Source organism: Jaminaea rosea, assembly GCF_003144245.1.
Source record: "Jaminaea rosea strain MCA 5214 unplaced genomic scaffold BDZ90scaffold_5, whole genome shotgun sequence".
In the NCBI taxonomy this organism is placed as follows: Eukaryota; Fungi; Basidiomycota; class Exobasidiomycetes; order Microstromatales; genus Jaminaea; species Jaminaea rosea.
In genome coordinates this window covers 155,898-178,622 of record NW_020289979.1, presented here as the reverse complement: position 1 = coordinate 178,622, position 22,725 = coordinate 155,898, and the positions used below count along the sequence as shown (strand labels likewise).

General features: G+C 58.9%; 9 protein-coding genes across 9 annotated transcripts; 6 read left to right on the top strand and 3 right to left on the bottom strand.

Annotated features, from left to right (window-relative positions):
• The first annotated feature begins 126 nt into the window (after nt 1-126).
• Nucleotides 127-2,529, top strand: BDZ90DRAFT_157596 (hypothetical protein). The gene has a single exon (XM_025503586.1). The coding sequence runs from the start codon at nt 219-221 to the stop codon at nt 2,373-2,375; it is 2,157 nt and encodes a 718-aa protein (XP_025362556.1). The 5' UTR covers nt 127-218; the 3' UTR covers nt 2,376-2,529.
• Nucleotides 2,530-2,727: 198 nt separating this feature from the next.
• On the top strand, nt 2,728-3,960 carry BDZ90DRAFT_231724 (acyl-CoA N-acyltransferase). Its single transcript, XM_025505968.1, has 3 exons — nt 2,728-2,898; nt 2,968-3,518; nt 3,591-3,960. Exons 1-3 carry the CDS (start codon nt 2,833-2,835, stop codon nt 3,811-3,813), a joined length of 840 nt encoding a protein of 279 aa, XP_025362555.1. The 5' UTR covers nt 2,728-2,832; the 3' UTR covers nt 3,814-3,960.
• On the bottom strand, nt 3,832-7,896 carry BDZ90DRAFT_251484 (hypothetical protein). Its single transcript, XM_025507733.1, has 2 exons — nt 7,695-7,896; nt 3,832-7,608 (listed from the first exon to the last, which is right to left on the bottom strand). The coding sequence occupies exons 1-2, from the start codon at nt 7,811-7,813 to the stop codon at nt 4,020-4,022; spliced, it is 3,708 nt and encodes a 1,235-aa protein (XP_025362554.1). The 5' UTR covers nt 7,814-7,896; the 3' UTR covers nt 3,832-4,019.
• A 182-nt stretch (nt 7,897-8,078) lies between these two features.
• BDZ90DRAFT_157589 (hypothetical protein) lies at nt 8,079-10,420 on the bottom strand. Its single transcript, XM_025503585.1, has one exon. The coding sequence runs from the start codon at nt 10,167-10,169 to the stop codon at nt 8,265-8,267; it is 1,905 nt and encodes a 634-aa protein (XP_025362553.1). The 5' UTR covers nt 10,170-10,420; the 3' UTR covers nt 8,079-8,264.
• A 397-nt stretch (nt 10,421-10,817) lies between these two features.
• BDZ90DRAFT_157477 (hypothetical protein) lies at nt 10,818-11,869 on the top strand. The gene is made up of 3 exons (XM_025503581.1): nt 10,818-11,301; nt 11,376-11,436; nt 11,565-11,869. Exons 1-3 carry the CDS (start codon nt 10,926-10,928, stop codon nt 11,656-11,658), a joined length of 531 nt encoding a protein of 176 aa, XP_025362552.1. The 5' UTR covers nt 10,818-10,925; the 3' UTR covers nt 11,659-11,869.
• Nucleotides 11,870-12,649: 780 nt separating this feature from the next.
• On the top strand, nt 12,650-13,909 carry BDZ90DRAFT_157501 (alpha/beta-hydrolase). Its single transcript, XM_025503582.1, has 2 exons — nt 12,650-13,282; nt 13,368-13,909. Exons 1-2 carry the CDS (start codon nt 12,800-12,802, stop codon nt 13,782-13,784), a joined length of 900 nt encoding a protein of 299 aa, XP_025362551.1. The 5' UTR covers nt 12,650-12,799; the 3' UTR covers nt 13,785-13,909.
• Nucleotides 13,910-13,955: 46 nt separating this feature from the next.
• BDZ90DRAFT_231717 (putative DIS3 3`-5` exoribonuclease required for 3` end formation of 5.8S rRNA) lies at nt 13,956-17,255 on the top strand. Its single transcript, XM_025505967.1, has one exon. It carries the CDS (start codon nt 14,020-14,022, stop codon nt 17,167-17,169), a length of 3,150 nt encoding a protein of 1,049 aa, XP_025362550.1. The 5' UTR covers nt 13,956-14,019; the 3' UTR covers nt 17,170-17,255.
• Nucleotides 17,242-20,913, bottom strand: BDZ90DRAFT_157517 (hypothetical protein). Its single transcript, XM_025503583.1, has one exon. The coding sequence runs from the start codon at nt 20,563-20,565 to the stop codon at nt 17,314-17,316; it is 3,252 nt and encodes a 1,083-aa protein (XP_025362549.1). The 5' UTR covers nt 20,566-20,913; the 3' UTR covers nt 17,242-17,313.
• Nucleotides 20,914-21,586: 673 nt separating this feature from the next.
• Nucleotides 21,587-22,667, top strand: BDZ90DRAFT_231714 (sterol-binding-like protein). Its single transcript, XM_025505966.1, has 3 exons — nt 21,587-21,682; nt 21,810-21,863; nt 21,951-22,667. Exons 1-3 carry the CDS (start codon nt 21,647-21,649, stop codon nt 22,224-22,226), a joined length of 366 nt encoding a protein of 121 aa, XP_025362548.1. The 5' UTR covers nt 21,587-21,646; the 3' UTR covers nt 22,227-22,667.
• The last annotated feature ends 58 nt before the right edge of the window (nt 22,668-22,725 follow it).

Here is a 22,725-nt window from a genome sequence, read left to right as displayed (position 1 = left end):
GACAAGAAATTGGACGGCGAGGTCGAGGTCGAGGTGTTGGATTCATCCGAATCCGAGTCGCGTGGCTCGTTCCGTCGTGTCGTGCCGTGTCCGGCCCTCCGCTTTGGCGTCGAGAATCCTTGCCGCGTTGCATTCCTTGCCATCCTCTCGATCTCTCGGTCCTTGAGTCACGACATGGCTAGCAGCGCTCTAGCTACACCACCTGAGCATAGCTGATCATGCCGGGCCCACACGGCCTTCGCTATGTGCCTCAGCTCAAGCGCGATCAAGTCGAATTTCCCTACACGCCGTCCGAGCCCTTGGACCTCTCTCGAATTCCATGGGATGATGGTCAAGTGCGGCAAGAGCCACTCGCGGTACCAGAGACAGTTCAAAGACGCAACGACGATCTTCTGGCTGAATTGCAGGCGCATGTGCACGAAGAGTACGAGGAAGATGAGGATGTGGTGCGGGCAATGAGGTGGAGATCTGCTGTCTGGGCTGGGCAGCCGGCCGAAGGAGGCCATGATGAAGAGCCGAAGACTTCTTGCGATAACGGCTTGCCCAAAGCCTTCCGATTTCATCACCATCAAGACTCTATGAAGCTTCATTGGAAGCGCGCCATCAAGTCAGAAGAGAATGCTCTCGTGCGACCGACCCCTTGCCACCTTTTCAGGACGCCTCGACCTCGACCTCGACCTACGCCATCGCGACGCTCGCCCTCTCCTCTTCTCGAACAGGTGGCGCCCTCCTCTTCCTCTTCAGCAGCTCTGCCGCAAGCGGAGCAGCAAGGCGACCCTCCTGCGCTTCTGACCATCTCCGTCTACTCGCGTCCCCTTCTGAAACCCGATAGAAAAGGTCTGCTGCGCACCATCGCCGCGAGAGGATGGGAGGAGCGCGGCCATCACGACGTACCTGAGAGTTTGCCTGCCAACAAAAGCGCGTCATCGAAGAAGAAAAGACGCACGCAGAGCAGCGCTCAGAGCGATGAACAAGGCGAAGGCGAGGAAGAAGAGCAGGATGAGGAGCCAACAGGACCAATCTCGCATCGTTCGACCTCCCTCTTTCACTCGCACTTCGGGCCTGCAAGTGCCGCAGATGAACAAGACGACCAGTCGCGTCCTTCACAAATTATACAGCTGTATAGCTCTCAAACACTGCAGGAGCTGAGGGATGCGGTGGTATGTCGAATGGACGACTTGCCGGAGCGAGAGGAGGGAGACGACGTGCGCTTCACTGGTCGGAAGAGGAGCGGAGAATGCGCGATGATGATAGAAGGGCTAGTCGTGGCGGAACACGAAGAAAGTTGGATGGTGGAGGCAATGCTGAAGGCTGACCCTAGTCGTAAGGCGGCGAAGGAAACCATGACCACTCAGCGTCTCGACCACCTTGGCGTGCCGATACGGCTGCACACGCCCTACTGGCTCGGGCATCAGGACGGGCTTTGTGAGCATTTCTGGGTCATTGACGAGGTGCGGAAGCCAACAGTGGACGACCCTGCTCCTCCTCTTCCCACCTCTTACCCTTCCCCTGCGACCGTCCACAAGCATGCCACCGCCTCCGCTGCGGCTTCTACCGCTGCACCACCCTACCGCACCCCTATCAGCACCTACCTCTCGACATCAGCGCTCAGCCGTCCGCTCCCGCTATGGGCCAATCCCATAGCAGGTGAGCATCAGTACGGAATGGGCTACTGCAATCTGTGCGAGCGCGACGCGGCTACAGTGGCCGTGGTAGGCGGGGCTGGCCCGCCAGCTGTCGAAAACGTCGAAGAAGACGAGGAGAACGAGGCAACAGGACCAAGGAAGGCTGGACTGCCTAGCTTGCCCGGACATGTGACAGTTCTGTGTAGGAGATGTGCGCTGCTTTGGAGCGGGGTAAGCCCAAGGACGGTGGTGACGCAGAGGTCCCAGACCGTGACCACCAATGGCGATCCTGCCTCAAGCGAGGCATCAACTAGCAACGCCAACGGCGCTCAAGCTGGTAGCAGCAACGGCCATCGGGCAAAGCAGCAGGCGACTATTGCTCGACGAGGTCGGGGCAAAGCAAGAGGCAGGGGATCGACAAGGGTTGGTCAACGAGGGAAACCAGCCGAGCCACAGACAGCAGAACGTGGCGCTGCCGAACAGCCAGACTCAGCCTCATCCACACCATCCGACGACGATGCATCTGCCTCGCTGCAACCGCAGCCAGCGAAGAGTTCTGCCTCAACCTCGACAACTCGCAAAGTCGTTCCCTCGCTATCCTCCGCAGCCAAAGCGCAACTCAATGCGGATGTGAGTGAAGACAAGGGCTGGCGGGCAATGCGCGAGGAAGTGGACGCTCAGGATGGTGACGAAGGAGGAAAAGGAGGAGGAGGAGCAGATCCGTGGACTATTGTGCCGCTCCTGGACTAAGCGGGCACACCGGACGGTGGGACACATGGGGTACAGCAGAGTGGGTCGGCGCTTATACCATTTTGTCATCGCATCTTCTTTTCACGCATGTTCGTCGATATCACACTCTCCCACTCATCGACCCTTCTTCCTTTATGGCGCCCTGCAGCCCGTTCTCTCGTCTTGCCGCCGGCTTGCACCTCTGGTCCGTCCCCATCACCCACTCTTCTCCGACCGATTGCCGATGCGTGGCGCTCAGTTGCAGTCCAGAGCGGAAGGGGGGCCCCAGGAAGCCCCGGATCTTCTTGGGCTGCGGGCGTGCGCTGCTATCGCGTTGCTTTGACTCATTACACCGAGGGTCCAAGATATATCAAGACGAACGAGAGGCAGAGTGGATCTGTAGCTCTCTGATCATCACATCGATCAAGAGCAAGAGCACGAGACCTCAAGACTTCCTGAACGAGAAAGCAGTATCAAGATGAGCATGGACTTTCCCACCGCGAATCAACCAGGCGACGCCGAGTACGCCGCCTGGTCTCAGCCTGTGGGTCTGCTGTTCCAACCTGCCCTGCCCACTACTACACCGCACTGACCTCAACGCCGACCCTGACAGATTGGACCCTCCGTACCAACGCACGCCGCCCCCATTCCTACCTCTGTTCCTCTGCATGGCAAGCACGTAGACCTCCTTCCCCCCTCCACCCGCCACGTCACCGACTTCTGGTGCGCCTTTGCCGCGCACCCAGAGCACGACAAGCTGCACACCTACATGTTGGACGGACCTTGGGTGGACCAAGCCGGATTTGAGGAGCATCAGAACAAGTTCGTCCAACAGAAGGGCATGGCATTTTTCGCGCTCGTACCCAAGGGAGACGAAGTGGCCGTACACACCTCCGATGGAGCTGAACGTCCTGCCCTTGGTCGCTTTGCCCTCACCAATGTGGCGCCCTACAACCGAAGCTGCGAAGTCGGTCATGTCATCTTGAGCCCGAAGCTACAGCGCACAAAGGCCGCTACGGAGGCCTTCCTCTTGTTAGGCAGACACGTCTTCGAGGACCTGGGCTACAGACGCTGGGAGTGGAAGTGTAACGATCTGAATGCGCCTAGTAAGAGGGCGGCTGAGCGATATGGGTTCAGGTTTGAGGGAGTATTCAGGAAGCATTAGTAAGTAGCGCAGGCTTGAGACCTAGAAATGCTTGGAGCTGACCTCCTCCGTCCCACGTCATATGCACGCAGCATCGTGAAAGGACGCTCGCGCGACACGGCCTGGTTCTCGATCATTGATGACGAATGGCCGCTCTGTCGCGCAGCTTTCGAGGACTGGCTCAAGGATGACAATTTCGATGCGAAGGGCAGGCAGAAGTTGGGCTTGAAGGAGGTCAGGGAGAAATTGGAGGGGGAGTGGGAGAGCAAGAAGGTAACAATGCCGGAGGTCAAAGATGGGGAGCGTGGCAGGTGAAGTGAAGCGGATGGATTGAAAGCAAGAGCAGGCGGAAAGGATGCAGCGTTGTAGAGGCGAGGAGAAGCAGATGAGCAGTATCACGGGTCAGGCTACTGGCACCGTCTTGGTGGATCGTCGAAACGCTTCGAGCTCTGCAGATAGGGGCGGAGGGTAGACTCTGTCAGTACAACATTCTGTCGTTCCATCGCCAATCGCTCCCCATCTCACTCACTGTCTCGACTCGATGACTGCTCTTGCTCGTCTTCCGCCTCGGCCTCGCCCGCCCCTTCAACCTGACTCTCTTCCTCATCATCGTCGCCCTGCATCTGCGTCTCCTCCAGTCCACCTCTCTTCTGCCTGTTCGCCTCCTTCTCGGCAGCAGAATCGAGCGTCAATCGCAAGCTCTCCTCCATCTCCTCATCACCGCCGTCCTCGGACTGCTGCGTCTCACCCCAGGCAGGCGTAGGTGCTGGAACCGACGAAGCCGTAGAAGAGGGCTTGCTGCGTCCGCTCCCATTCGCACCTGCCATACCGAAAAGGGTGGACTGTTTCGTCTTCCCTTTCTTGCTCGATGAGCCGCTCGCAGCCTCAGCAGCGGCGCCCGTCCCGCTCAGGTGCGCTTCAGCCCGATCGAAGAAGGAGCTAGACTTGTGCATGCTCCTGTCTCTCGTCATACCTGGCTGACGCGCAAAGGGATTGCCAGGACGCGCGGTACCGTTCGTCAAGGAGGGCTTGCTGAACGGATTTGAGGTGGAGCGTTGCTTTTGCGGAGGCGGGCGGGAGTCTGCTTCACCTACGAATACATCACTGTCGTCTTCACCGCCCGAGTGGGAGCCGTCAAGGTCATCGTCGCCCTTGCGTTTTCGTGTCGCGTCGCCATTGAGGTGGGTCGAGTCGGCCAAGGCGCGAGACGATGCGGGCGGTGGCATGGCTGCGGCCTCACAGGCTGTCGAGGAAGAGAGAGCGTCGAAATTGGCTCCAGCTCTCTGCGAACGACGTGGCGTGCCAGCGTCAGCAGCAGTCGATCTGAATTCCTCCATCAACGCCCTACGAGCGTGCGATGTGGTTGCTGATGTAGCACCGCGTCCCGAATCTTGCGAGCTGGCCACGAGCACTCGCCCACCACCGCTTCGCCTCCCCCTCTCCGCCGCCTCAGCAAAGTCTTCCGTCCTGACAGCCTCGGCGGCATCGAGCTCCATCCTCTCCTCGCGCTCTGCACTGCTTTCCACCCACCCCCTCAGGCTGCTCATCCGATCCGCCAAGCTCGGCAGGTGGAAGAAGCTACAAATCTGCAATGCCGCTTCCAGCATACGAGAGCCGTGCAGAGTGCGAGCCGCGTCGAGGGCGCGAGCATGCTTGTCGCCCTTGCACGCCAGTTGAATCAACTGAAGAGCATCCTTGTCAGCTTGATGGACGAGCGCAGCCGGGTCAGGCACGTCAGCCGCGTACTCCGTAGGCGGAACGAGCAAAGAAGCAAAGGCGGAGCGGATAGAAGAAGCAAGCAAGGATTGCCGAAGGTGCTTCTCCTCTAGCTCGCCAGCTGGTTCCTCCAGCGAGAGGAGGGGCAGCTTATAGTCCACTTCCTGAATGAGCGGGTGACCCGGCGCGGATGGGTCTGGGAAGCTCGTTGCGCCACGCACAAAGATGCAGAAGAGTTGCGTTGAGGAGGCCGCAAGAGGCCAGAAGGTTGTGCGGGTGCTTGATCCGGCGTCTCGTTGCGCTGACAGTGCGTTCGTGTCTAGTACCGGCGTCCAGCGTGCTTGCCCGATCGCGGCGAAGGAGCGGTCCAACAGGTACAGCACCCCGCGGCTGTCGTAGAGGACTGGCACGTCGAGCTCGTTGAAACCAATCCACTGAAGCGTGACGTCTCGTCCCAGGGGCAGGGTGCCGGTCTGGCGAGTCTGGAAGGTAATGAGATCAATGACGGTGTAGCTCAGGTCCTGGAAGCCATCCAGCGCCGTAGAATGCGATCGGTGCACGACGATGGCGTGCTGCTTGCCTGCAGCGAGAGCCACGATCGGATTACCACCCATGGCCCAGACATAGCGCTGTAGTCCTGACGAAGAGAAGAAGCGCAGGTAGCCCGTAGAGGTGGCCACGATTGCTGTCGAGGTGAGGGCTGCTGCTGACTTGGCAATTGCAGCGTCCTGCTCCGCATCCTCGTCCCCACCACGCTGCGCGGGTGCCCCGCCCATGGCGACTGCAACCACCTCTTCGCCCAGCGGCATCTCTACACCCCACTCGGCACCTGGCACGCTCCACGCCCCTGCCGCCTCGAAGGGCTTAAAGTGTACGGCACTCTTACTGTCCCCTTTTTGGGGGCAGGCAAGCAGAGCTCCGCAGGTGGCTACGCTAGCCATCGAGTAGCCGAAATGATCAACCATCTTCCAGTTGCGACGAGCAGCCGTGTCGAATGATTCGAAGGAGACGACGCTGTGTGTCTCTTGATCGATCGATACCAGGGAGCCAAAGAGGCTGAGAGAGAGGAAGCGTCGCGAGTTGCGCATGGGGGTCGAGTTGGGCTGGAAAGTAGGCTGCGACCTGCTGGCAGCAATCGTTGTGCCTGGACGAGACGGCTTGGTGACTTTGCGTTGGCGTCGCTCCTTGTCAAGTGCGCGTGAGTACTCGCCGCCTTCGTCATCTACGAGAAAGCCGTCCAGACCGTCCTCGTCGCCCTCGCCATCCTCCTCGTCTCGATCGCGTCTGCGTCCGCCATCGTCTGCCTCGTCGTCCATGAAGCGGCCAGCGGCGTCGTTGTCCTCGGCTTCATCAACCAAGCCTGTCCCATCGAAGAGGTCGTCCACGGCAGAGCGAGCCCTTACCGAGCTTTGCTGGGCAGCAAAGGCCACAGGCTCGCAAGGACTAGCATAGCTGCTCCCAAGCACGTCCTCCCACCGTGCGAGCTGGCCAGTCGTGTCCACCCAAGCAAGGGCGTCTGCGTCTGGATTCCAGCTGATGCTCGTCACGTTCGAGTCGGCCTTGCGCGCTCGTACGGGCATGCGAGAACTAGTTTCCCAAATAGTCACCTGCCCATCGGTCGTCGCTGCAGCCAGATAGCGTCCATTGGGACAAAAGGCGAGCGCTGTAGTTGGTCCCGTAGGCGGGGGAATGGCAGATGTCCCGCGAGCAGAGGCAGCAAAGACGCCCGAGCGCACCCACCCCTGCTCCTGTGACGCCGAGTGAATGATAAGCTCGTTTCCTTTGGACAAAAGTACGAAACTCTGCCCAGAAGGATGCCACTCGGCATGCACGTCCGTCTCGTCCTCAGGCCGGGTGATGGGGAGGTGCTCCAGCACTTTGGTGCTACCGGGCTCTGACGTGCTGCAGTCCCAGATGCGGGCCGTGCCATCGCAGCTCGATGTGATCAGAGTAGGGGCAGTAGGGCTCCACGATGCCGAACGGACGGCGCGGGCATGGCCGGTGAGAAGGTTGACGCGGCGTGTGTCTTCGACGTCAACTAGCTTGACAATGAGCTCATCTCCACAGATGGCAGCTCGAGGGGCCTTGCCTGCACCCACGCTCTTCTCGAGGGCAGCACAGCGTGCCGGCAGACTATTTCGGGTGAGGACAGCGGCCAAGTCTGTCGGGCTGGCTAGCTGCGATTCGTAAGCCGCGGAGGAGGGTGAAGTGCCAGGATGGTGGCGGTACAAGCGGACAGTGCCATCTTCCGAGGCAACGACGAGGTGATCTTTGCCGGCGTCGATCCAGGTGATGGGACCTGTTGCGTCTTCGATTAGTTGGGCGGGGGTGTCTGAGGTGGATGACTGTGGGAGGAGGCGGACGAGGAAGTCGTCACCTGCTGTAAAGAGGCGGCTGCGCGAGAGGGTGACGAGTGTCCGAGGTCAGTGGTGCTCATTGTCCATCGCCTTGCAAGTGTCCTCTTGTTCGCGCCCACTTACTCTAGCTTGGCAGCCTTGGGCGCGTAAAGGCACCTGGTAATTCCCGCTGTATGCACCACCTGGATGCTGAGAGAGCCATGTCCGTCTGCATTAGCTTGAGTAGCTGGCATGGATGACATGCTGGCCGAGAGGATGTGAGAAGCAGCAGCAGCTGATGCTGCGTCTGCCGTCCAGGTCAAGTGATTGTGTGAGGGATGGTAAGGAAATCAGAGGTTGAGAACTATGGAGCGGCTGCCGCGAGTCCAACATTGCCCGCCCGCCCGCCCGAATGAGGCGACGCGGGCGGCCGACGCGACACGCGCAAATGAAGGGGCACGCACGAGACGGGACGGAAGGGGCGCCATACAGCGCTCCCTCCATTCATGTTGGAGCATCGACAAGATGCTTCGAACTCGTGGCGACCTGAGTGAGCTGTGCAATACATCTTGTCCCAACCAAGGGCATAATGCACGGGATTGAGAGGTGATGATTGTCATCGGAATGAGAGGAAGTCGGTGACATGGATATCTGAGAGAGTGGTTGTGAAGACGAGCGCTAAGAGGAGCTCTTCCACCGCAGCGGCCTGCGCTATCATTCCCACATTGACGCTGCCGTCCTCCTCCTGCTTCGTTGTGCGGCGCTGCGCTTGTCATCGATACTTCCGTCTTCGCTCTTCCTCTTAGCACCGGCGCTCGACACCGTCGTCGATGCAGAGAGCCGCCTCTTTTCTTCCAGCTTCACCACGCCTTGATCCCCTTGCTCTCCATCCCTAGTGTCCCTGACCTCCTTATCCTCCTCGACGATGGGCAGTAGCTGCGTCCCCGGCCGTCCAAAGCATACGCGTACGAGATTGACAAAGAAGAGGGCCTGCCATGACCCCTGGTCTGGCACGGGCGTCCAATGTGTAGGTGCTACTGGGTCAGAGCTAGCGTCGCCCTCTGCAGCACGCACGACCCAGTCCAAGCGGTCGTAGCCTCTCTCGAGCGTCGTCTGATGAACCTTGAGGAGCAGGTGTTGAGGCTGCTTGAAGCCAGAGATGCGTATGGTGCGCAACCTCTCCGGAATATGGGCCGAGCCAGACGAGCGGGTAGTAGGAGGAGGGGGCAGCCTGCCCAAGAAGATGTGGTCGACATGATCACCCGGCATGATAAGCTCGTGATCCCCACTACCGAGGCTCTTGAGGGCGAAGCGAGCACCTCCCTCCCGCAAACGGACGGCAATTGCTTTGAGCTCTGCTCCGACCGGAGCGCTCTCGCGGTAGCCCGTGGGCTTGCCGTGACCGGCGACATTGAGTGCTTCTGCCATAAGGTGGAGTGCGTGCTCCCAGTCTTGCGTGATGACGCCCGCCGAAGGCTGATATGTGCACCAGTAGGTGACGAACTTGACCGAGGCGACTTGGATGCGAAAGTTGCTCAAGACCCATGAAGCAGCAGGACTGCATGCTGTAGGTTGATGGGTATTCTGCGTATTTGGATCGATACGGCGCAGTGTCATCGAGGCTTTGCCTTCCATGATGCCTCGACCGAAGCCCAGCAGCCTGATCTGCAGCTCGTTGGCAAAAGTCACGTAGACGTCGCCATGCTCGACTTTGCAGAGGTAGCCGTCACCGAGGAGAGGAGCGGCGATCCGCTCGTGGATCGTTTTGGGCTTCCATTGGTGGAAGGTGAAGTGCTTCCAGTCAAGACCGTATGCAATCGGAAAGGTCAGCTTTCGCTCCAGGATGTCGGATTGGGGCGAAGACGAATGGACGCGTGCGCTCAGTAGAAGAGGAATCGCGGCATGACGAGGCGTCGTCGCCGGTGATGAGGCAGAGGCGGCAGAATGCTTCTTGACTATGGCTGCTCGCCGAGGCGCCCGAGCAGATGCAGCCTGAGCAGGGTGCGACGATGCCAAAATTTGATCGTGCTGGTCGTTCGAGTCGTTGGCAGGGTGATGAGGAGGGCTCACGCGAACGTGGTCGTTCGAAGGATACGATTCGGAGGTCATGGTGTCGGTGGATTCGGGCTGTTGCTTGAGCTGTGGGGCGCTATACGCTTCATTGCGGAGGTGAGGATCCGGTGACTGACACACTTGACGTGATTGTTCCATGGCCCCGTCTGACGGGAAGATTGCCTCGACTCTTCGACTGATGAGTGTCGTCTGTGAGGCGACGTGCTCTTGAGGGCTGAGGTGTTCTCCAGGTAGCAGTACCCGATGCTCGGTCCCTCCGGACTGAAAGTGGTACCACAGCTGCGGCATTGCGAGCCACGCAGCCGGGCGGTGATGCTGAGGGTGAGATCGCGGAGTCGATGGTGTGACTTGGAGGGGAAGGAGCAAAAGCCTGTCGTTGGAATGATTGATTGGCTTTGCTTTGCCGCCCTCTTTCCGACATCGGAGACGCGTCCAAGCATGCGGGGCTCGGCGGCGGCGACGACGACGACGACGACGACGACGACGAGCTAGCGGCACGACCACCACTCTCATCGATCCACGACACCTACAGCGCCCTCCGTTCATCGCTGCTGTGTACAGTTCCTACCTCTTGACATCCAAAAGGGCTGAGCAGGGAGCGACAAGGCTCCTCAAGGCTCTCATGCATGGCGGATCGACTTGCTTGTGATTCCTGGTGATCAACCCACGAAGTTTTGCAATCCTGGCCAACGCCGTAATGTGGCCACGTCGTCTTGGCCCTTCATGACGTTTCGCAAAGCCATGATTCGTCATAACCTCCTACCTCGTCTTTTCGAGCTTTGTGTCGAAGATGTCATCTATCTAAATCTCGCGCGCGGCCACTCTTGTGGGCCGGCCTCTGCATCTCTCATGCCGGCGACTTGGAGCCAGCAGCCGCCCATGCCGGACGAGGCAGCCGAAGTCAGTTCAGTCAGCCAGTCAGCCAGCCTGCGTGCTTGCTGCAGGCTGCCAAGAATAACACCTCGAACTCAGTCCAGCTTGGTGGCGGCGGCCGAGTGGACCCTCAAGCGACGACAAACCAGGACATCGTTGACGTCGTCGGCGTCTTCGCGAGGTCGTACATGTTGGATAATGTCTCGAGACTAGGCCGAGACAATCCCTTCTATCTTCTTTCTCTTCACCACCTCGGTCAACTCGCTCTCCTCATCACATTCGCTGCTCTTGGCCTGGCTGTCAAGACCGCTATCACCTCTTCGTCGCACCACCGTTACACCTTTCGCCACCACCTGTCCTTCGCTGAGCTGCTGAAGCTCCTTTTCCTCATCCAATAGGACCTACACACCTTCAAGAGTCGCAGTCGAAATGCTCTCTCTCCTCGTCTTCCCCGCCTTGATGGCGGCGGCCAGCCTCCCCTTTTCCTCCGCAATCCCTCATCCTCTTCGTCCATCTTCTGCCTCGCAGCATCGCGAGCTCGCCACCAGGCAGGACTCCGGGACCGGATACGCCCAGCCAGAGAGCTGGCTGACGGTGATCCCCAACTCCAACCTCGGTGAACCGATCAATGTTGTCATCTCGAGCCAATCGGACCAGGCCGTATTGTCGGACACTGGCCTGCAGAGCTATTTCTCCTCGCTCTTCTTCTCGCCTAACAACTGCCTCGGTATCAGTCTGGGTGATCAGCAGGCTGCCAATCTCAATGATGGGCAGGGCGTCGTTAATCAGACGGCCTTGTATCGATGTGAGTGCGCGTGTGCAGACGCAAAGGTGGCCAACTTGATGCTCACCTCCTGCTCGCGTCCGCCTTTCTCGCAGACAACTTTGGCTCCGGCACGCTTACTTGCCAAGAGAGTATCAACGGCGGCGAGCACTTTCGGTGAGTAGACTCAGAGACCGGCGCCGCAATGTGCGGCTCGAAATGCGCTGGGACAATTGAGGCTGCACAGCGCGGACCCAGGTTAGTACGGGATCTGATCGCCACCCGCCATCGCTTCGCTCGCACAGCTGGTGGAGGCAGTCCTCTACCGGCGCCATCTTCATTGCCGCCTCCGTGGAAATGGGTGCATCAAAGAATCATATGATTGTAGACAATGGGTGAGTGTTCGGAGCGGTTGCCCTCCTATTGCATCATACCGTCGCTCACTACCGGCCATGCCGTATTCTCCCTCCGCCAACTCTTCTGCCCCTTGCTCCCTCTCCTGCCTCCTTTATGACGCCCCTATCTCTGCTGATCTGCTTCCTCGCGCAGCTATAACTTGGGCCGCAACTACTTTGTAGGGAATGCGACCAATTCTTCCGGCACCACCTCCCCCCAAGACGCCTCTCACTTCACCACCCAGCAATCCACGACCTCAGTTCAAGTGGACTCGTCGAGCATCAACCACGGAATCAGCTTCGACAACCAAGTGGCAGTTCTTACCGTCACCCAGACCAAAGCAGGCAACGGCACGAACCCCACTGCCAGCTCTTCCTCGTCGGGCTCTTCCAGCTCTTCTGGCTCGTCATCGTCTGCTGAAGGCATGCACTCCCCACCTTGGCTCCTTGCAGGAGGGCTCGCCCTTCTTGCTTCGGGTTGGACGATGGGCTTGCCCACCGGCGAGTCCAATGCTCGACCCAAGGCAAGGAAAGGGCGCTCCTCTTCCCCTTCTTCTCCATCGTACGATCCGTCCACCCTCCCCCTCGAACTGCTCCACGCCGACGCTGCGCTCCCTCTGACGCCTGCACTCGCCTCGCGCATCTCCAATGGGCCCACCAGCCCCATCGACGCCGAGACGCGCGAGAAGATCAAGGCAGCTCTGCCCTTTGCTGCTGCGGCGTACTGCCGTGGACCCGTGCATGACGGCGTCTGGGGTGGACCTGAGTGTGGGCCAGCTTGTGACGGTGTCGAGGAGGAGGTGGACCTACTTTGGCACACGGGCGATGGAGGTGAGTCGCTTTGAGCTTTGAGCTGCTCTTCTGTATCGGATGGACTCTACGTTCAGGATGTGCCTGTAGATAGACGACTTTGGATATGGCTCCGGATTCGTAAGCTCGCAGTGAAATAGAGAAGCCGCAATGGAAGGCATGATGAGGACTTTGGACGGCTCTGCTTGACAGGAAAGCGATTGGCTTAGCGCCACGACAGCGAGCTCACCACTGGCATCGCCTCTCCTACCACCTCGATAGACTGGGATCCCCACCGCTACCTTGCCTTCGTCCCCTCGACGGGCACTCTCGTCCTCGCTGTAGAGGGCACAGCCATGAGGCTTCTCTCAGCATACAATGACGCCAACTGGACTCCACGCCCCGTACCGGCTTCATCGCCCGTGGCTGCGACTTTCCGCAAGTACGCCAAGTCTCCCTCACACGTCGCTGCCGTACCCGTCCTGGACGTTTTGCATGCCCAGGATGGAGCTTCACGTCCGGCGGACAACACCTTCTCCGGCGTCGCCACGATCCACACAGGCTTCTACGATGCATGGTCGCGATTGTACCCCTCTGCCCTTTCGGCGATACGTGCTGCTCTCACTGGTCCGTACAGTGGCAAAGTGAAGAAGATCCTGGCTACGGGTCACTCACTTGGATCCGCGATAGCGATGGTGGATGCAATGGCACTGAGAAGTGACTTGGGGGAGGGAATACAGATCGAGAACATCGTCTACGGGTCGCCGCGCGTCTTCAATCCGGTAGGAGCGCGATTGTTTGAAGAAGTGGCGGGAAATGAACAGGCCGACATCTACTTCGTGAGTCTCTTCGCCCATCGTTCGTTAGGCTACCTCTGAGTTGCAGTATGCCGACCGTGACCCTACTTCCTCCTCACAACTGCAGCGCCACATCCACCACGCAAATGACATGGTCACTCACATGGGTCTATTCTTGGAAGGCTTTGAACATCCTTCCTACGAGATCTTCCTGCCTGACAACTCGACGACTGCCCTCTCCTGCTTAGGTCGGGAGAACATCAATTGCTCCCTCGGCCGCGCGATGGGGGATCATTACCGCCATTTGAACGTGTACGATCACAGTGGGCCTTACTTGCGGGAGTGGCTGCTAGGCAGGGAGGGAAAGACGGAGCAATGTTGGCAGGCGAGTGGCTATGAGCAGATTGGACTCAAGGTGCCTGGTGCTGGGCTGAAGCACAGCTGGACGGGCAAAGAGGGGAAGGCTTCCGGCCTGCCTGCGGATCAAGGCCCTGTGGTCTTGGGGATCCCTGTGAATGACACCATCCCCGACTTTCCGCCGTAGTGCTACTCATTGTCGTCACTAGCATAGATGGCCGTTGTTTCTAGTCTTTTAGCAATACCACATCGATGGCAAGCTACTTTGAAGTCGTTTGCTGGGCGCGCCTCTTCTCCACCCGAGTTGGCTTTTCTCTCTCTCCGTCTTGGTCAGGTTGCCTCGCAGCCGCCATCTGTTCGTCGCCCGACATTTTCCAATTCTTCGCAACGCTCCATCTACGTCTTCTTCACCGCCCCTCGCAATGACGTCGATCGATTCGATTGTCATTCAGAAGCGGCCACTACCGCTGCCAGATGGAAGCAGCGACCCTCTTTTCAGTCGCAAATTCATCAAGAAGACGGCCAGAGGCAAAGTCCTCAAGGTGCACCGCGAACGCTACTTGCGCGATGACATTGCCTGCGGGTCGAAGAGCTGCAAAGAATGTGCAGACATCTACCAGAGACATCCTCACCTGCCTCAACCCTGCTTGAGCGCAAAGGGTATCACCAACAATACCAAAGTGACAGCACCGCACTACCTCGTCCTCGATACGAATATCATCCTGCATCAGATGGACCTCCTCGAAAGCATGCTCGGACAAGCAGACTCAGCATCATCCTCCTCTTCTACCTCATCCTCCTCAACTGCCCTTCCGTCTTTTGTCGACGTCGTCATCCTGCAGACCGTAGTCGAAGAAGTGCGCCATCGCTCGCTGCCCCTCTACAATCGGCTGATGGACATTGTCAAGGACTCGGAGCATGCAGCACGAATGGGAAGAAGCGATCAGACTGCGGAGAATAGGCGGTGGTGGATTTATTCCAATGACTTTGCGAGGGAGAGCGCTGTAGCTCGTCGCGAGAATGAGTCGCCCAACGACAGAAACGATCGCGCGATCAGGACCGCCGTCAAGTGGTACCAAGGCCACTCTCCACTTGACGTCGTCCTCCTCTCAGACGATGCAGACAATGTAGCGCGAGCTCAGTCGGATGACATCCAGGCCATGAATGTACGCGACTACGTAGCAGGCATGCCAGCAGCGGACAAGCTCAGCGATCTCATCTCATCGCGTGAGGCAAAGAGCAGCACAGACAAGGGATCGGGCATCCTCTATCCTGAGCACCTGCCCGTAGGCCAGGCGACGGCAGCCATTAAAGGTGGACTGCTCCACCAGGGCTACTTCAACGCCAGCGCATTCAACTTCCTCGAGGCGACGGTCAAGGTGCCTCGCTACGACAAGCCAGTCATTCTTATCGGAAGGGATAGCATGAATCGCGCCATCGATGGCGACGTAGTGGCCATCGAGATGCTGCCCGAGCAAGAATGGAAGGCGTCTGCCGACGATGTCCTGGACGCAGACAGTGCACTCAAGAATGACGACGCAGAGGGGGAGGGAGAGGGCGAGGAAGACAACGAAGCAGTCGACGACGCCGAAGCCAAGCTGGACAAGAAGGAGAAGAAGGAGGCAACCTCATCACGTGGAGAACGTCAGCCGACAGGCAAAGTCGTCTCGATCATTCGCCGCAACTGGCGCTCTTACGTCGCTCACGTAGATGCCTCTTCAGTCCACTCGAGCGCTCTCGGCGCCCAATCCCTCTTTGCAACCCCTGTTGACCGCAAAGTACCACGCATCCGCATCCGCACACGCCAGGCTAGCGAGCTCATCGGCCAGAAGATCCTCGTCGCCCTCGACGACTGGCGTCCCACTAGCCGATACCCGGACGGGCACTTCGTGCGCGCCTTGGGAGCCACGGAAAGCCAAGCTGCGGAGCAGGAAAGTCTCTTGCTGGAGCACGACGTGCCGTATCGCCCCTTCAGCCGAGCCATCCTTGACTGCCTTCCACCCGAGGGAGACACCTGGGTCGTACCGCCCAAGGATGCAACTCACCCATCGTGGCGAGGTCGAATCGACTTGCGCGACGAGAATATCTGCAGTATCGACCCACCTGGATGTCAAGATATCGACGATGCCCTGCACGCCAAGCAGCTGCCCAATGGCAACGTCGAGTGCGGAGTGCACATCGCTGACGTGTCTCACTTTGTGGCCCCGGCTACGCCCATGGATGCAGAGGCCGCTTCGAGAGGGACGACGGTGTACCTGGTGGACAAGCGTATCGACATGTTGCCTCACTTGCTGGGCACGAATCTGTGTTCGCTGCGACCCTTTGTCGAGAGACTGGCATTTAGTGTGATCTGGGAGATGGATCCGAAGACGGCCAAGGTGGTTGATGTACGGTTCAGCAAGAGTGTCATTGCGTCCAAAGCAGCATTCACCTACGAGGCAGCACAGCTGCGCAAGGACGATTCTTCGCAGACGGATGCAATCACGACTTCCATCCGCCTCCTGAACAGTATTGCACTCAAGCTCAAGGCGCAACGCATGGCAAATGGAGCCCTCAACCTCGCTTCACCTGAAGTGCGCATCCACCTCGACTCGCCCGAGGCGGCCGGACCAATCGACGTGGAGCAGAAGGAGATGCGCGAGACGAACAGCCTGGTAGAGGAGTTCATGCTTCTCGCCAATGTAACCGTGGCAGAGAAGATCTACTCCGCCTACCCTCAGACGGCAGTCCTGCGTCGTCACTTGCCTCCTCCCAGAACCAACTTCGAGGGATTGCAGGACGTCCTCAAGAAGAGGCTGGGCTTCGATCTCAACATCGATTCCAGTGGGGCCCTTGCCAAAAGTCTGGATACGTGTACCGACCCCTCCAACCCTGCCCTCAATACCTTGGTGAGGATCATGGCCACCCGCTGTATGCTGTCAGCCGAGTACTTTTGCTCCGGCTCAGTACCTCGCGATACATTCGGGCACTACGGTCTCGCTTGCGGAATGTACACGCACTTCACCTCGCCCATCCGGCGATATGCTGATGTGCTGGCGCACAGGCAACTCGCGGCGGCCATCGGGCATACGGGGCCGGGAGCGACCTTGCATGCCAGTCTGGCGGACAAGGGAAACGTGGACGGGGTGCTCGACGTGGTCAACAAGAGACACAGAGGCGGTCAGATGGCGGGTCGGGCTAGTGTGGAATTCTTCGTTGGGCTGAGCATCGCCAAGCGTAATGAGGCGGCCAAGCAGGCGGCGGCGGCAAAGGGCGACAGCAAGGCTGCGGCGGTCGTGGCTGGGCAGGACTTCCGCCTCAGGGAGGACGCCTTTGTCATTCGTGTCTTCCGTAACGGAGTCTCCGTCTTCGTTAACAAGTACGGACTCGAAGGGCTTATCACGCTCCCTGCAAAGAGCGGGGTGCAGTGCGACTTGGACTCGGAGAATTACACGGTCACTATTCCGAAAGAGTTATCGGGATTGGGCAAGGATGTCAAGCTTGGAGTGTTTGACAGGTGTACGGTGGCGATTGGGGTCGAGAAGGATAGGAGCACGCAGAGGAAGAGGGTAAGGATGGAGTTGGTTTTGTGAGCGTGCGGCGGGAGGACACTGCAAGACAATAATCACAAGCATGACTGCGACTGTGCGTGACAGATAGAGTTTGGTATTGAGTGAAGTCATTGACCTCTTTTGATAATGTGATAACAGAATCGGCGTCCCGTTTGCATTCCCTCCCTACCTCGCGCCACCGCCACCACCTCTGGCCACCAGTCCCAGCAAAAGAGCGGCTCCCCTCCCAACAGCTATGATCGGTGAGCAGAGCACGCGCAGCACCACTCCAGCGACGGTCACGAGGGAGGGCTGCTGATGGCGATGTGAGATGGACGTAGTCGGATGCGAGGCGTGCTTTCGCAACAAGTCGCTCTCGTCATCCTTGTCATCCTCGAAATTCTCGCGGGCGGCTGGCCGCGGCCAAGGCGGTATGGTCGGTCCGCTAGCCCCTTCCCTGTCTTGCGAGCCTGGCTGCTCTGCATTCCATGTTCCCTCCCCAAAATCGACATTAGCAGCCATGGCCAGCTGCTCGACTCTTCGGCCTAGCATCTCCAAATCAGTCCAGCTGGGCCTTCTACGAGCTTGACCGTCGGCACCGCCACGAGCTCGAGCTACGATGTGACTGCCGGGAATGGACTGCAGCTCCTCGCTGAGGGCTGCGCCGATGGCAAAGAGGGCGAAGAGTGCCGCCATCATATAAACGGGCATCCAGAGGGAGGATCGCGCTCTTTCGCCGCTGCTAGACTCTTCCTCGTCTTCATCGTCATCGCCACCACCAGCGGCAAATGTGAGCCAACGCCGTCGCCTGCCCCTCTGCGGTGACCCACCGCGAAGCTGCATCATCTTTCTTCTCCTCCTCTTGCTCCTCCTTGTCGCCTCTTGCGGCGAGACGAGGAGAGCTGTGATGTCGAGCGGAGTGAGAGGTGGAATTACAAAGCGATGCAGCTCCATGGCTGCATGGCTTGTGGAGATGGCTGCTTGAGGCTGCTTGGGCATCGCCTCGATATCGAAGCTCGGGGCCACGAGGTTGCCTACGGCGACTCCGTCGTGCTCAGCCTTCACGTGTAGAAGGAGCACTTCAGATGCAAAGAGAGGCAGAGGGAGGGGCAATGTTGATAGCGCAGTGTTGACCGGCATGCTGCTCCCATCCAGGCTCTCATACTCGAAAATGAGACGCACCTCCGCCGCTGTCGAAAACTTGTCATCTACCTGTGGCGGGCGACGCAAATGCAAGCAAACATTTTCTGCCGCATCGCTGCGGTGCGGCTCGACTACGGTCCCAGCCACCAGCGCCAGCAGCACAGTGGGCTCACGGCTGCGCCGTCCGAAGCTGTTTTCCCCGTCTGGCTCGTCATTTGCCGCGGCCCCATCAAATGCACACGGCATCGTAGCAGTGCGTGGGAGCCACAGATCCATCTCCTCTAAGGGCCGCCCATCCTTCTTGACCAAGGGCCAGCTACAACGTAAGTCGCATACCATTCTACGCAGGCCCGCGGGTCGAGCCGGTGCACCCTTGTTCTGTCCAGCGACGCCATCGTCCCGACTACACATCCAGAGGGACAGCGACGCCTCGGCAATCACTGACGGTCTCGAAGTCTCATCGTCATGTAGCACCATCGAGTCGTCCCAAATGGGCATTGGGCGGAACACAGCTTGAGGAGTGTGCGGTGGACTGCTCGCTGCTGGTGGGTCTTCCCCGGCTTGGAGAGTAGAATCTGCGTTCTGCTCGCCGTCCAAGCTATCGAATGGACCTTCGTCACTGGGCAAAGGGAAGAGGTGCAGGTAGGGTGAGGCCATAGGCGAGGCAGAGCCGCTCTCATGCTCGACGGTGAGCGTGTCTGGTTGCACGGCGTCGGGTACTTGCTTTGAGCGCGCCGGCCTGAGAAAACCCACGCCAGAGGGTGGAGATTGTGCATGTGGCTCCAAGTGATGACTGGTGCTGAGTTCTGCAGCTGTTGGCGCCTTTATCGTAGGCAAGACTACTGGATCGTCGTTCTGCATGTCCATCAGCAACCGGTAGCGCAGTGTGAAGGAGAAGGTCTCGCCGGTATCGGGCACATCGAGGTACAGAATGACGCGTGACTTTTCGTCAGGCCCTAATGGGGGCAGAGCCTTTGAGCCGTTACCATTGTTCCTGGACAGCTCGGCGCTGAGGTCAAGCGAGGCGTCGAAACCCCTTGGCGGCCTGGTGGCCAACAAGTCATCTCCCTCGAGCAGGGAGGTGTCGTCAATGGACGAAGAACTTGACGCCAAGCTAGCCAATGTGCTATTACTGCCTGATCGCTCTGGATGCTTGCCAGGTACATCTCCTGGGTTGAGAAAGTGCCAGCTGCGCAGCCCTATGGTGTCTTCGATGGTCATGTCTTGATACTCTATCGCTTGACCGTGCGAGTCGAGGACCAGCGGCAGGTAAGCGATGCGATCGAGGCCCGAGCAGTAGACGCCTCGCAGTACGCCCTCACTCAGGACGTCCAGGCGGACTCTGCCATCCTGATCCAGCGTGTAGCGACTCGTTGTCTGTAGCTGCATGGTGTCACAGCGTATCGCAGCCAGACTGTCGTCGCGCTGCAGCTTTCCTGCGCTTGCACCTGCCCATCGTATTGAGACTTGGTCCGTCGACTGGAAGAGGCCCTTGACGCAGAGATTCTCCTCCTCCCCTTCTTCCGCATGCTCGTCACTGCTTTGGGTGATCATCGACCGCGCGTCGTCGTCTGCGCTGGGGTCGAGCGAGTCGCTACCCTCCCCACCAAAGGAGCGTCGAGGTTTTGGCGGCGGCCTCTTCTTGCCTAGCGGCGGCTCAATGCGTACATCAACCTCGTCTTCTGAGTCGACAACTTCGGGCGAGAACGTGAAGTGTATACGCGAGTGCAAGCAGCGTGGCACTGGAAGGATCAGAGCGTATGGGCTTCTCGGCGGCTGCGTCTTGAAGCGCGTTTCGAGCTGAATGCAGACCATGTAGCTCAATGTATGCGCCGGTGGAGGCGAAGTGGAAGTTGAGGGTGTCGAAGCGGCATGCTTGGGCATTGTGCTGAACGTGACAGCATAGTTGGAGATCGTGATACGAGGCTGTGAGCCCGTGTCGAACGAGTCGACGCTCACCCTGCCGCCTAGATGACGAGCTGCTCTGGCCGCTGTCTCAGAGAGGGGCGCATATCCGCCGGTACTTGATAGAGCATCGACCGACGACGAGAGGAGCTTAACGTCGGTGTCCGGCAAGAGTGGATATGAGGCTGCATGCGCAGTGGCGGGAACGGTGACAAGAAGGAAGAGCTCATAGCGTGATCCTTGTCCAAAGGCATTACCTCGCAGGACGAGCTTCTTGACAATCCGTCCAGGATGCTGTGACTGCGCAGCCGGCGACGACGACGCCGGCGAATGAGAGGCCTGATGGGACAGTCGACTGCGAAGATGAGGTGTCACTGGAGTGTGCGCCATCAAGCTGACAGATTCGGGGACTGCGGCTCAGTGAGGAGGCGGCGAGATGAGGAGTGGATGGATGAAGGGGAGAGACAAAAGTGTTGGACTCCTCGTGTCCTCGCGCTCGAGGCCCACTTCCGCGATCTTCACCTGGCGCGACATCATTGCGCTCAGTCCCTCTCCACCTTGCGATCCAAGACCAGCCCTCGTACCAGACTTGGAGCGATTCTACGTCGCACGCCCAGATTGCTCCTCACCATGATCGAGTGAGCTTACCTTGAGTCGTGCCTGTGAGTCGGCAGAGGAGTCAACAGTGAGAAGTGTGACCGACTTCTCGACAGTCCTTAACGGCCCGATTTGAGTCTGCCCAGATACTCGTGCGGTGGACACTGCTCAGAGCCTGAGCCAGGAATGGCATCATGGGACCCTAGCATGAGCCTGTCGATCGAGATGCGAGCTGATGAAGGGAACCTGGCGACTATGACTTGCTTTTCTCTTTGCGACCGGGTCGTGACGATACCGAGCCCCTCGGCGACGGCTGTGAGCGCCTCGTGGTAGTCGTGCCCCAGACAATCATTCATCTCGCTCTTCCTCGCTCGTCTTATTCTCCGAGGAACTATCTGTCATCCATGAGACCGAGCCACTCGAGGATGCTTAGCTGCGACATCGTCGTCGATCTCGGTGTGTGAGGCTGGAGCTCTCGCAGTGCCGGATATGGCTACCTTCGTTGCGGCCTGCCGGCGGAGTCCGCGCTTCGTGCCTCGAGCTTTTCACGCTGGGCCAATCGCGGCAGGCGCTCTATGCGGTCATTGGCAGCGCGGCGAGGCACACGAGCACTGTGACGTGTGTGACGGTGGGCGGCGGGGCTGTACTCGTCGTCGCTCTCACTCGCTCGCTCGCCTGAGCACCCGGTCGGCACTCACAAGCTTCTCCCCGCACGAGAGGCCGCGCCGGCGTAGTAGGACCCCCCACATCGAGGACCGCTGACCTTGTATAAGGAGTGAGCGACCGGACGACCACGCTTTCCATCCTGACCACCACTACCACCGCGTAACCTCAACGTCTCTACACACATCACCGCAACACCAATCTATTCACAATGGGAGAGTTCAAATCCAAGGCATTGTTCGAGCAGGTAAGCATCGGCGGCAGGGGCAGCAGCAGGGCCGATTCCTCGTCTGCTGACGAGAGGAGGAGCACTAAGCTGTAATCATGGTCAAAGCGATACTGACTGCTCCAAACACCCTGTCGCATCCTCGTAGATCAAGGGCGGTCTCTCTGAGATGAGCGAGAAGGAGAAGAAGGACATCATGAAGGTGCGTTGCCTACCCTCCTCATTGTCCGTCCTTGCAGCGCAGCATGACTGACCACCCATTCCCCCTCCGATCCTCGCACTCCAACAGAAGACCAACGGTGTCTTCGAGATGCACATCAAGCAGGGCGGCGAGGAGCTTGTCTACACCATTGACCTCAAGAAGGGCGGCGAGGCCTACGAGGGCAAGTCAAAGGGCAAGGCCGATGTCACCATCAACACGTCGGACGAGACCTTCATGCAGATGGCCGACGGTCAGCTCAACGGCCAGAAGGCCTTCATGAGCGGCAAGCTCAAGGTCAAGGGTAACATCATGCTCGCTACCAAGCTCGACGGTGTGCTCAAGGCCCAGAAGGCTAAGCTCTAAGCGCTGGAAAGGAACGATTGTCTCTTCCTGTGCTTGGAACGCTCCATCTGATTGATATGATACACCTTGACACGAGATGCCATCGTCGAACAGCTGAGCAGTGTGGATGGAGCTATGAGAGCTGTCAGAAACGTAGAGGAGACGATCAGGCGGCGAGCCCGATTGGTGGGCAATGGGCACGAATAGGACGCGATGAGTGGCTTTGCTACGACGTCAGAGAGCTTCCGCAGAAGAGCAACCACAGTCAACGACCAACTGCAAAGGCAGCGATATCTGCCGCCAAGTGAGAAAGCGCAAACACGCACGCCGAGGCTGGGTTGCTTGCCGTGCAACGGAGCGATGGAGAGAAGGCCCGCACTGAGATCCGCATGCTAGCCTATGAGCCTGCCTGCTCAACCTTCCACTGAGCCAGTCATCCTGTCATGCCATCCCGTTATCTTGTTGTTCTCGCCTCTGGCCTGCCAATGGCCCAGCCACGCTGAGTGGAAGCTTCGGCCTG